This window comes from Ailuropoda melanoleuca, chromosome 15 (assembly GCF_002007445.2).
Source record: "Ailuropoda melanoleuca isolate Jingjing chromosome 15, ASM200744v2, whole genome shotgun sequence".
Classification (NCBI taxonomy): Eukaryota; Metazoa; Chordata; class Mammalia; order Carnivora; family Ursidae; genus Ailuropoda; species Ailuropoda melanoleuca.
Genome location: NC_048232.1, coordinates 4991026 through 5003159, shown reverse-complemented (window position 1 = coordinate 5003159; position 12134 = coordinate 4991026). Strand labels below are relative to the sequence as shown.

The 12134-nt window shown below is 48.0% G+C and overlaps 1 protein-coding gene across 6 annotated transcripts in view; it reads right to left on the bottom strand.

The window, feature by feature from the left end:
- The window catches only part of FBH1 (F-box DNA helicase 1), a 63634-nt gene that overhangs the window by 28102 nt on the left and 23398 nt on the right, over window positions 1-12134 (bottom strand). For all 6 annotated transcript variants that reach the window (XR_004620660.1, XM_034643586.1, XM_034643585.1 and 3 more), the window contains 11 exons: window positions 10949-11117; window positions 10018-10240; window positions 9246-9333; window positions 9075-9161; window positions 8222-8358; window positions 6218-6317; window positions 6002-6123; window positions 4160-4235; window positions 3354-3551; window positions 2723-2848; window positions 804-910 (listed from right to left, as the gene is read on the bottom strand). Coding sequence is in view for 5 of the 6 variants with exons in the window: in XM_034643586.1 (XP_034499477.1) it covers window positions 804-910; window positions 2723-2848; window positions 3354-3551; window positions 4160-4235; window positions 6002-6123; window positions 6218-6317; window positions 8222-8358; window positions 9075-9161; window positions 9246-9333; window positions 10018-10240; window positions 10949-11117 (1433 nt within the window). In the remaining variant the exon portion in view is untranslated. The remainder of the gene's footprint in view (window positions 1-803; window positions 911-2722; window positions 2849-3353; window positions 3552-4159; window positions 4236-6001; window positions 6124-6217; window positions 6318-8221; window positions 8359-9074; window positions 9162-9245; window positions 9334-10017; window positions 10241-10948; window positions 11118-12134) is intronic.

The window sequence follows — 12134 nt, the reverse complement described above, 5'->3', positions numbered from 1 at the left end:
TCCACAGCTCCCAATATTCTCACCTCCTTGAGAGAGCATGAAATATGGCACTTCTGCTCTACAAAATCTTTTCCGTTCTCAAGACAGCAAAGGAAGAGAGAGTATTTAGAATAACTTTTACACTTAAGTTTTAGGTTTTGGCTTAAGTATTTTTGGTTCAGGGAAAGATGGACCAAGTAGCCACTGGAAGCTCAGATTTCTGTTCTTGTTTCCAACAGGGTTCAAAGACTAACTGGCTTATACGCCAACCTGTGAAAGGCAGAAGAGAGCTAGAAATAAGAGGGTGGGAAGCAGGCTGGTTTCTGGGGATAAGGAGCAAGTGCCGACACTTTCCTGCATCTTAGCCCGTGACAAGAGGCCTGGTGCCTGAATATTCCTTCTCTCCTGGCAAGGACATTTTCCTTGGAAGAGGTCTGTTGGTGGTGGCAGCAGCTGCCGGTTCAAGAGGAACTAGGGAAGGGGAGGGAGGGAGGGAGTATAGACACAGAAAACATTCCTGCTGGTGTTTCCCCAAGAGTGTTCAGCACAAACTGAGCAAGGGAGAAATTGCAAAACACATGAACAGTGGATATTTTAAAAAGAACTTTTACAACTGAATCAGGAAAGAATTGAGAAGAGAACCCACATTTTTGTCTCTTCGATTACAACGCTTCCTGCACTACCCATGAACCCCAAGAGAAGCCCTTCTCCTCCAGCCCAGGATCCTGAACCAAAGGCCTTCGCAGGCCACAGGTTGATCCCTTCTTCAAACCCAACAAACTTTGAATGTTGCTAAATTAATTTGTGCTACTGGTTCCTCTTACCCCAGCTAAAGTCAAAATGTTCTCCAAGGACTTGGTCATGATGAGACGCTTCTTGGCACGGGTTACTGCAACATACAGTAAGTTCCATTCATCTTCAGAAAACGACTCTAAAGAAAATGAAGGGAAGAAAGGTTATCAACTCAAAAGCCTGCTTAAACGTGTGTTCTCCTCTACACGTTCACTAACACCCCCCCACCCCGCGCTGCCCCGCCGCCTCCCCGACCAAGAAAAACCACTCAAGACTAGCTGGCTGAATACACAAACTTTTCCTACAAATACCAACACAAAAAACAAAAACCCAACAGACCAGTGGCACAAAATACTGAGTTTTAACCTGTGCTGCTACTGGTAAATCCCGGGAGCCTGTTCATGGGTCATTCAACCCCTGTGATGTTTTCATTCATCCTCCCAGGTCACTCACGACAGCTGTGTAGGACTGACGGGGAAACAGGCTCACAAAGGCCAAGTCACTTGGACACACGGGCCAAGGCTGAGCAAGGACCCAGGAGCCAAACCCAAGGCTACCTGTCTCCAAAGCCCACGTTATTCCCTTTTCCTGACATGGTCTCTCTCTCTCTCTGGAAATGCCTTGGGCTGTGACACGACAAGCAGAGAAGAAACACACGTCTGAGGCTCTACTGCGTCCCTGAGCCTGTCCCCTGACAGTCACCACACCCAGCACAATGGTGAGAACGTGTTACCGAGTGACTATACTGAAAGGCACTAGACTGTGCGCTTTATTTTTTTTTTTAATTTATTTATTTGACAGAGACAGCCAGTGAGAGAGGGAACACAAGCAGGGGGAGTGGGAGAGGAAGAAGCAGACTCATAGCGGAGGAGCCTGATGTGGGGCTCGATCCCTTAACGCCGGGATCACGCCCTGAGCCGAAGGCAGACGCTCAACCACTGTGCCACCCAGGCGCCCCTAGACTGTGCGCTTTAAATGGGCAGATTGCATGGTATGTGAATTAGACCTTGATAAAGCTGTTCTAAAACAAAAAACAAAAAAATATGTAAACATGCAATGGCCAAGGGAAAAAAACAAACGGTGGTAGCATATTAAATAAGCTTTTCCGCCCCAGTATGGACCACTGTTGCCTAGGGCCGCTCCCTTGCCCCACTCTGCTCTAATTTACCTTCAGCACAAGGTCTTTCTGTAATGTTATGAATATATTTACCATTTCTACTTTCAGCCCGCCAATGTGTGATATGATAACGCCAGGATCACGCCCTGAGCCGAAGGCAGACGCTTAACCACTGTGCCACCCAGGCGCCCCTAATTCTAAGATTTAAAACCAAAATAACCACAGGGATGCTCAGAATATAACAACCTGCCTTGAGGATAAATTTATATAAAAGCAAACAAATGATACAAAGTGCTTACTTTTTTTTATGATTTCCTGGCCTCTTCAGTAAAAAGATTTAATTTTAAAAAACAACACTTTGGGGACGCCTAGGAGGTTCAGTCGGTTAAACGACCGACTGTTGATTTCGGCTCAGGTCAAGATCTCGGGGTCCTGGGATGGGGCCAAGTCAGGCGCCGCCATCAGCGGGGCGTTGGCTTGAGATTCTGTCCCTCTGCCCCTCCCCCGACCCGCATGTGCACTTGCACCTGTGCATGCGCGCTCTCTCTGGCCCCCACTTCCCCTCCCCCCAAGTAAATAAATAAAATCTTAAAAACACCACCACAACCACCACTTTGGAGAGCAGGTAAATTGTTGTAAATCTTTACGAGGCTGGGCACCCAATACCCGACGGTGAAACACCCAGAGCTGCGAGCTGAAACAGCCCCACCCCAAGCACCGTCGCCGGCCCGCAGCCCTGAGACAGCGGACCCGGAAGGCTGACAGTCAACAACCGGGAACTAGCAGGTGTGCTGTTCCCTCCCGCAGAGCGCACAGCGCGCGGACGCCGCTCACCGACTCTGAAGTGCGGCAGCTGCGCGAGGTTGTGCCTGGCACAGGGCACTTTCACGAAGTCATCCAGCACATGCACGGTATCAAACTCCAAGCCTTTGGCCTTGTGCACGGTGCCCAAAATGTACTCTGGAGTAACAAGAGAGCGCACAGTTAGATGGCGGCTGGGCGGGGAAAGGAAGGGGCGAGGAAGAGCCAAGCGCGCTCCTCCCGCTGCGCTCCTAACACTGACGGGCCGGGCGCTTCCTTCCACCGCCCTTCCTTGCCCGCCTGTCGCGGGGGAGGGGGGCAGGAAACGACAATCAGGGAAGTAGCAAATTCAGTGCCCACGGGGCAGTACCTCAGAATCACGTCCCAGAGCCACCCCCCCCCGCCCCCCGCAGTCTGCAGACAGAGCAACGGACCGGAGCCCTCGGACCGGAGCCTCGAGGGCGCTGAGCCGCTGGCCCAGTCACGCCCAGGGGACCCCATTCCACGGGCTTGGAGCCACCGCAGAACTGAGGGCCCCGAGGAAGAGCGGCAGCTCGGCTCCCCCTCCCCCAAGCTCCCCGGGAGCGCCCTGGTGAAACCTGCGGGAAGAGGGCCACCTGCCCGCCCTCCTGCTGGGAGGTGAGGAACCCACTGTTCTCCTCACCTGCAAAGTCCAGGTCTTCTATGTGGCACTTCTCTATCCTCTGCACCAGCTCCGGAATCCTGATGTTATACTTCTCAACGACTGCAATCTTGGCTTCCAGCTCCTTGTCCTCGGCTGCGGTCACATACCTCTTGAAGCCACTAAAGCCTTCTTTGTGCACCCATCTTCTAATAAACTTGTCTTTAATAACGAGGTTCTCTAAGGAGAACACACACTCCAGTTAACACGACAGGGCTACACTAAGCTACAGCAGCCGCAGCTCCACCTTCCTAGCCAACAGCAGCACAAACCCTGGGAGATCCGGGTTCTAGTCCCGACTGCATCACTAACCTGCTGTGTGACCCTGGGCAAGTCAGAAAGGACCTGTGCTTTAGCCTCTCCGTCTCCAAACTGAGGATCAAGGGCCCGACCCTTGACATCCTTACCTACTTCACAGGGATGTGAAACAGCGCAGTGTGGAAAAGAAATAGGCTACAGTATGTTAGAAATGACCATCTGGGGCCCATGCAGAGGTTTCGGTGGGTAAAGGTGCCCAGGCAGACAGAAAGATGACGAGGGATGACAGCCTAAGGGACTGACAATAGGAAGAAATTCAGACTCCTAAGAGAAGGGTCTGGAAAGAGCTCTCAGTACTTCTGCAACAGGAGGCCTCGGGCATCCCACTCCTGATGGGAAGAGAGCCACACTAGCTCCACCCTTCTCTAGGAGAAAAGTAAGAGTGCTGACTCAGAGTAAGCCCAGACTTCTCCCGTCCCTCGTCACTGGAACGTTCCTGTCCACTGCACCACGGCCAGGAGGGTACTCACGTTTCTTCCGTTCTTCCTCCGGCTGAAGAAGGATCCAAATATCAATGATTCTGTCCAATCCAAATGATTTAATCCCCTGAAAAAGTTTTTTGGTGGGATTTTTGTTTTTTTGTTGTTTTGTTTTGTTATTGTTGTTGTTTTAACAAAACAAAGTAAAGCAAATGTAGAGATGGGATTTTGAAATGAGATGTTTTCGTAGAAATGGATCTCAAATCGCACCCAGAGCAAACAGACAGTCAGCAGGAAATTTCACCAAGCACAACAGCATTAGGCTATCATGCAGCCTGAGCAGTCAGGATTCTCAAACGCTAAGTCCTGGCTGCTACCTCAAACTCTTCCTCTGTTTAAAAAAGGGGGGGAGGGGCAAGAACCAGCTGCATGCTGCTTTCTTGTCCAAAAGGGGCAACTGAAACCATCTACCTTCCAGGAACAGAAAAATGGCCGCGATGGAGGTTACGAGGACACCTGAACAACGTGTGGAGTGTGAGTACTCACCACTGTGTCTCTGGAGGAAAGAACTATGCTAGAGAATGTCTACAGGTCCAGACTGTTGTATGTTCTAGAAGGTTAGCTCCTGCAGGAGGGGGCCTGCCTGCGTCAGAGGGTAGCCCATTCTACCTAGAAGCACGCGCTGAGCACTGCCCAGGACCAAGGCGCCACACTCCAAGGATCTGTCCTCATTTGGAGAAGGGACATGTAAACCACTAACGTAAGACAGAGACCGAAATAAGCCAGGACGTACTATAGTGGGAAGGCAGATGTGATCACAAGCGTGGACACATGCTTCAGACGACACATGGGAGTGACGGAGGGACCACAGCCGCCTACTGTCTGCCATGCCCGGCGTGGGCCACCCTCCAAGAGTGCTATTTTCTTACAACGACAAAAATGCCTAAATTACACTATAACCACTAGATGAAATACCGCAGTCATTAATGGAGCACCGTGAAAGAAAAGATGCTCAGGTGTTGAGTAAAACATGCACGTGTTTGTCTGTACGTTATAATTACAATTATGTTGAAACGTGTGTCTATAAAGACAAAGACATACATATAAACAGCAAAAGAGAAAATTATTCTCTGAAATACTGAGATTTAGGGTCACTTTTTTTCCTTTTAATTTCCAAAACTTCTGTAACTTGGCTATATACTCTTTATCAATAAAAAAGAGAAAACTCAGAACATCTTCTGATTATGATTCACTGACTGTATTTATTGAGTGCCCACGCATAGTAAACCCTCAGAAAACTCTCTTTTTCATAAAAGGAGTGACTGTCTTTTAGTCATATCGCTTTGCTTTGAAGAGTTAGAAATGTCATACACATGTCACTTCATCCTAACTTCCCCGTGAACCAGGTAAAGGCAAGGCATTGTTTTTGTCTCAGAGATGGAGAGAATGAGGCACACGGAAGTTGTGACTTGCCGCAAGCCACACAAAGTTAGTGACAGAACCAGAGCTAGAACCCAGGTGGGCACACCCTCTACGTGGAGCTCGCTAGCGCTTCCCGCTGTGTTGGCAGCTCCCCTGTTCTTACGCTAGCAAACATTACACACCACGACACTCGCAGGTAGCCAGCTGGCAGCCTCGTTGGCAAAGCCACAGATGAGAAGGGCGTTAGTGCTTTAAAGAGTGGAAGAAAGGATCCTCAGTCCTTACTGGGTCTTTATAGGAATGTCTGGCTAATATGATCAGAATGGCTAGGGGCAAAGACTTCAGTCACGGCGTAGATGGTGCCCCAAGCTCCAGATGCTTGCTGGTGTAATAACCCCTAACAAAGCCGAATGTCTTCATTGGCTAGGCTTGTGTCTGTGCAGGAAGCAGTCAACAGAAATTTACTCTTACCCCAATCAGATGTATCCTCGCAGGGACTTCTCCTTCGGTCACCCGCACAGCCTCATCAAACACGTTGGCATTGGTCCGGGACAACAGGGCCACCTGGCCCTTGGCATCACCTCTAATGCCACCTTTTGGGAGAGAGCACAAACTCTGTGACAAATCCAAATAAAGAGGAAAAATAATTTTTGGAACAAATAAACGAAGAGTAACTGAAAGCCTTACTCTGATGGTTTCCTCCAACCAAAGTCTTTCTCCTTACTCGCTTGCAGACATCCAAGATGGTAGCTCCCACGTATGCAATTTCCACACCAAATCTGAAACTCTGTGGGAAAACAACAAAACAAACGGAGTCAACAACCCCTCCCTAAAGTAGGTTAGCACGTTTCTGTCCCTGCGAGTCCCCGCCTTGTCAAACCCAACTGTTGATTCCCGACTCACCCTATCTGCAAAGGGGATTTGCAATTCCCCATTGTAAACCCACTCAAAATCAAATGATCACTGACTTGACTTCTGAGCTTTCAGAACTGCAGCTTCCATCCTGAAACAGCTTCCATCCTGAAATTCAGGTTATCTATCTTCCTTTACCCCTGATCCCCAAATCCAAATCTGGACAATTCTCCCACCGTGGGGCCTAGACTATTGTTCTCACCACTGCTGCCAGCCCAGCTCAGCAACCCCAACTCCATGCCTCACCCACTTGGTCTCTCCCTCCCACTGCCAGATGCATCTCTGTCAGATGACCCTTTCCCATACATTTTCACCAGGGCCACACCCTTGCTGGAAAATAGGAAGAGCAGCACATGAGGAAACAGGCGATGCATGCACTGTGAACAGCCCTCACAGCCCGGACAGCCTTGTTTCCTTTCTTTCCCCAAGACCAATGGCAAACGGCTCTTTTAAGCAAACCTAGCCTTCCTTCCAAATCAAATCTAATGAAGAAGTGTAAATTATACAAAAGATTGAGGGAGGGCTGGGGGGTTTCTCCCCTCACCTCTGAGACTCCCTCAACATTCATTTAAAACTGCTGCCCTACACAGCCAGCCCCAAGCATCTTCCCTTCCGGCGCATTCCCTGAGCTTGCCCTGCCTCGGCACAGAGCAAAATGGTCTCCTACCCTTCAAAACATGGCCCCACACCCTACTTCCTTGATCAGTACAGCTGGAAAGACACCATTTGTCTCCAAACTCATGGTACCTATTGCCCTTTTCCATGCATTTATGATTTGAAGTAATAAACTACGATGTGCTGTGGTGAACATCAATAACACTCAGGAAAACACGAGACTTTTGACAAATAGTACTTTGTTGCTACAGAACCGTTCTGAGTGAGACATAACCCAAAACATGAAATAAAGTACCCATGAACCCTCACTGACATAAACAAATGACTGAGTAAGTAAGTGGGAGAGAAGATAAAAATCTTCTTTGCAGAAGAATTCTCAACACTTTAGTAGATACCCCTACAGCCTCCCGCAGACAGGTACCGGAAAATAGAGGATCGTTACAGCTTTCTCAGCCAGCCAAGGATGCCATGCGCCGTCACGCTCACAGGGGCAGACACAAATTTCCCAAATTTTTATTTCACTTGAAAGCAAGAATTTTATCTTTGGCAACAAACATTTGTCAGTTGTTTTCCTTGAAGTCACAGCTCACTTCCTTCATTTTTGAGAAAATGCCAAATACCCAAGTCTGTCAGCTGTTCTTTCAAGTACCAACAGTAACGACACACAAACGCAGCCAACTGAGCTCACAACTCAATCCCAAGAGTGCTCTTGGTCAGACAGCCAACACACTTCCGTAGGCAGAAGTGCTTTATTCACACTTGCCACTTGCTTGCACACGATACTAGAGACACACCCCAGGGCCAGCAGTTCATCCGTCTGCTGTCACACCAGGACGCTCCTGAGTGAACCACTTTTGTTTGGTTTACTCTGAGCGCGTCACAAGAAGAGCACGAGGACTGCCGGCACCATGTGGTGCCCCCGCCTTGACGCACGGGAAGGCGTCAGCGGTGCAAATGTGAACATGGTGACAACGGCACACGCAAGTGTTGTGAACACAGTTTAGACTTTGCAGACCCCGAGAGCCACAGAGAACCAGCACTTAGAAGCAAGGCTCTGCTATGTACTGGGTGCCTGGCACAGGGTAACCACGGGAAAGCGAGGGTGGGGAACCACAATGCTTGCTTCTATGGTTCTGGGGGCTCAGAAGCAGCGAGAGCTCTTACCTGTGTGAGATAGAAGACGTGCGTGTGAGGGACTGTAAACAGAGCATTGACTGCACCACGGAAGGTATAGATCTGTTGATGTGGGTCCCCTACAAAGATTTTCCCACATGGCTGAGACAGAACTATGTTCATGATAGCTGCAACCAATAAGAGGGACAGTAAAAGAGCTGAAGGAATGCCAACTCACAGAGCAAAAAGAAACCGTATTTACGACAGAAAAAGATGAAAACGCTTCATGAAACGAAGCCAGGGCACGCTGGACAACAGAGTTGTCTTTCCCCGCAGGATACGCAGGCAATGCAAAGAAACAACTATATAACGGACAAGAGAAACTGTTTCTAAGCCTAGGAATGCAGATTATTTTTAGTCCCGGATAAATGATGGAGGCTAAAAAAAAAAACCACATAAGCAAATAAAAAATGAGGCAAATTGTCTTTTCTAACATTGTAACTCAAAGCTCAAAAGTGACCCCATAAAGGCACACTATTTTCCATCAGCCACTTGAAAAACAAACAACACAAACTGTCCGGCGCTAAGCTGACTAGCTTTTCCCACTCGGCATGAGTCTAGGTCCCTATCACCTGATGACCTATGCATACTCAACATTTTAAGACTAACTGAAGCAAAACATTTACAGAAAAATAAATTTGCTTTGAGATGGGGGGGGGTGAAGGACAACTGCTGAAATACAAAGTCAAATAATAAAGGATTTCTGTGTGACTAAATTATCATTTGCTCCTCTTCTTTATGACAAATGATAATCATCAACTTATATCACATGTATGTCGTCTTACATAATCATGATGTTGTTTCTATGTGTTTGAGACTACTGATGTCCTGAATAGTTTATCACCTGGGGTACAGTCCTGGGCCTCATCCACAAAGATGGCGTCAAAAGAGGCAAGCAAAGGCTTGCTCAGCTGCCAGAGTTTCAAATAGCCTAAAAGAAGGGAGCAGCAAGAGTCAGAACTCACAAGTAGAGCAGTCACATCTAACAGATACCAAGAGGTGGGAACTGGCATACCATCATGAGTCATTTGGTAAGCCTCTTCTTTGCATTCCCCCAACTTCCGCATGTTGTCCCAGAGTCGGCTGGCTTCAAGGACACCGTTCTAGAAAGCAAGTGATATAGCAAGTCATAGTTTAAGACCCTGGAAAAGACACCTCCTGACATCACTTTCATTCTCATATACAGAGGTCTGAACAAAGGCACCATCACAGCATGGTGAGGGGCGGTCACCTCCCTAACCTTCCTCCAGCTCCACGATAGCCTCTGAACAATGTCAAGTGCAGAGATGAGTAAGAAACTTGGGCCATACCAAGCCCAGTGATAGAAAATCGCTCAAAGAGTACAAGATCTGGAGCAGGTGGGAATTGGGGAAGAGCACAAGATATGACGAACCAGAAAAAGCTGGATTAGTTCTCTAGATTTATGACTGACCACTAAGTCGTACAAAGAATGGCCAATGACTAAAGAGACAAGTAAAATCAGAAAAGAGATTCCTTATCTTTAAATTCTACATCTTGCAGACCCAATGACATGCTCCTATAAACCTTGGGTAGGAGGAGCCTCATCTGTTGAATTAAGAGGACCAGTGTGCAGATTAAGTAAAATGTCTGTGAGTCCTCTTCACAGAAAATACCACCCCTCCCAGCTACCATGACGGGCCTGCGGTCTGGGGGTCAGACTTCCAGCCAGCAGTTCTGAAGAAATCAAAGACAAGCAGAACAGTGTATCATGTCAGCTCTTCTCATTTATCCTCGATCCCCACCACTAAAGATATTTAGATACTCACCAGCTTTTCACTCTGTTCAACCATGACTCTCTGTCCTTGGCTGTTCTTACACCAGATAGGCACGTGATCAATAGTCAGCTCTTCGTCAGCCGAGGCAAAGAAGTTTTCTAAAGTCTTACATACTAGCTTGGCCCTTATGAATCCACCTTTCCCTTCAGCAAGGACAGAATTGACCATGAAGGGTGTCAACTTGAAGAGATTCAATTTCTTCTTTAATTGGTACCTGCAACACATATCCCAAATGAACAGTATTTGACTGTTACCACTGCAACATGGTATTTAGTGTCTCCCCCCACTCCAACCCCCTTCCCTACAGTGACACCACCTGGCCACCTTAAATGTCACAACAGGTTAGGGGTAAACAAAAGCCAGAGAAGTTGAGCAAGGTCCATGCAGGATTGGAAATGGCTTCATCTGGCTTTCAGGAATTCTCAAATAACCCAAAAGATGAAGTGGCTCACAGCAGATGCTATGACTCCATGGTGTGGACTAGACTCCAAGAGGTCCCTAGGGGGACACTCAAGTCCCTGAAGTCCTCCCATCCAAGGGAATGCTAGTTCAGAGGCCCCAAGAGGCCTGGGCAAGTGCCCGTCAGCTGAGTCTTCTCCCCACCCCTCCCTACCTCGTCCAAGGGAAGCCTGTCTGTCAGACTGCTGAGGGCCTGCACTCCAGACCAGTCACGGGCACTTTCTGTGCCTCAGTTCCAGAGAAATGAGAATGCTCACCTCAGTAAGATACTATTATTTGCAAACAACACATTTTTACAAGGTAAAAGTGCAAATCACTAAATATCTTCCTATTGCCTGCCTATAAGTGGAGCTGAAAGCATTCCATTTTCTCAGTGCTGCTGTGTGTAAGTTCATATGCAGTCATGATGACCACAACGTGAAAACCAGGAATTAGACAATGATGGTGGCAGCGCAATGCTCACTTCCGCCCGACGTGTCCATAGGCCATGGAATGAAAGGTTTTGCAGATGACATTGCTGGGGAAGACTAGCTCGGCCTGCTTTGCGATGCTCTTGTTGAATGTCACATACAGAAACCTGCTCTCAGACCACTTCTCAGCATACTTGACCAGGGTAGAGGTCTTCCCGGTGCCTGGGGAAGCCAAGAGGAAAGGAGGTGACCCTCTGACCAGGAAAAACTGTTCCAAAGGATGCCCTAATCAGGTCTTATTCATGCTTATCTTGCCTCTTGCTTGAAACTGGACCGTGACAAGTTTTTCAATACTGATTAAGGTGTAGTGAAAAGAGCAGCGGATTCTAAGCCAGATTAACCTGGGCTGGGATCATGGCTCTGGCCGGCTCTAGCTGAGCAGTGAAGGGCGAGCCGCTTGACCTCACTGACTATCATTGTGCTCCTTAGCCATGCATGGGCAACGCTGACCCTGCAGGGTCTGGCAGGATAAAGGCAAGCATCAAGGCACCCAGCAGAGGAGCTCAGTAAGAGTAGCTATTGCTGGCCTAGGCATCAGTAATGCTTCAATGGCAAGAGCATGCAAGTGAGACTGAAGGATGCTTCTGGCCCATTCTGAGCTCTCCAGTGTACCCTGCCTCTCCACCCTTCGTTCATTCAGTTATCGTTCACTTAACAAGCACTTATGAGCACCTACTCCACGCTCAGCTGTATGCTAAGCACTGGGAGTATGTCAAAAAACAAAACAAAACCATAAAGCAAGGTTCTGGTACTACAATCTCGTTGGGAATACAAAGCCAACACAGTTGAAACAATTAGAACAAAATGAGAGTATAATGACAACACAGAACAAAAGAAAGAGTGAATTTGGAAACAAAAAATCTCACCTGTAAGAGCAGAAAAATAGTACCTCTTTCCCTACCAAACAGGGCTACTGTGAAGATTAATGACACAGCATAGAAGCATTTATAGAATGTGTGTGTTGGCTATATTATTAAATAATCAGGTACCAATCAGCTAATACAGATGATTAGTTACAGTACGAGTTCAGAGATCACATGGGACTCAAATGGCTAAAGAGGCCTCCACCAAGAAGAAACAGCAATGATGGGAGTCAGACACAGCAAGGCAAAGAAAGCGGGTAGGGGTGGGGGGAGGCATGCTCTTGGAGAGAAACAGACCCAGCTCTGAATTCTACCT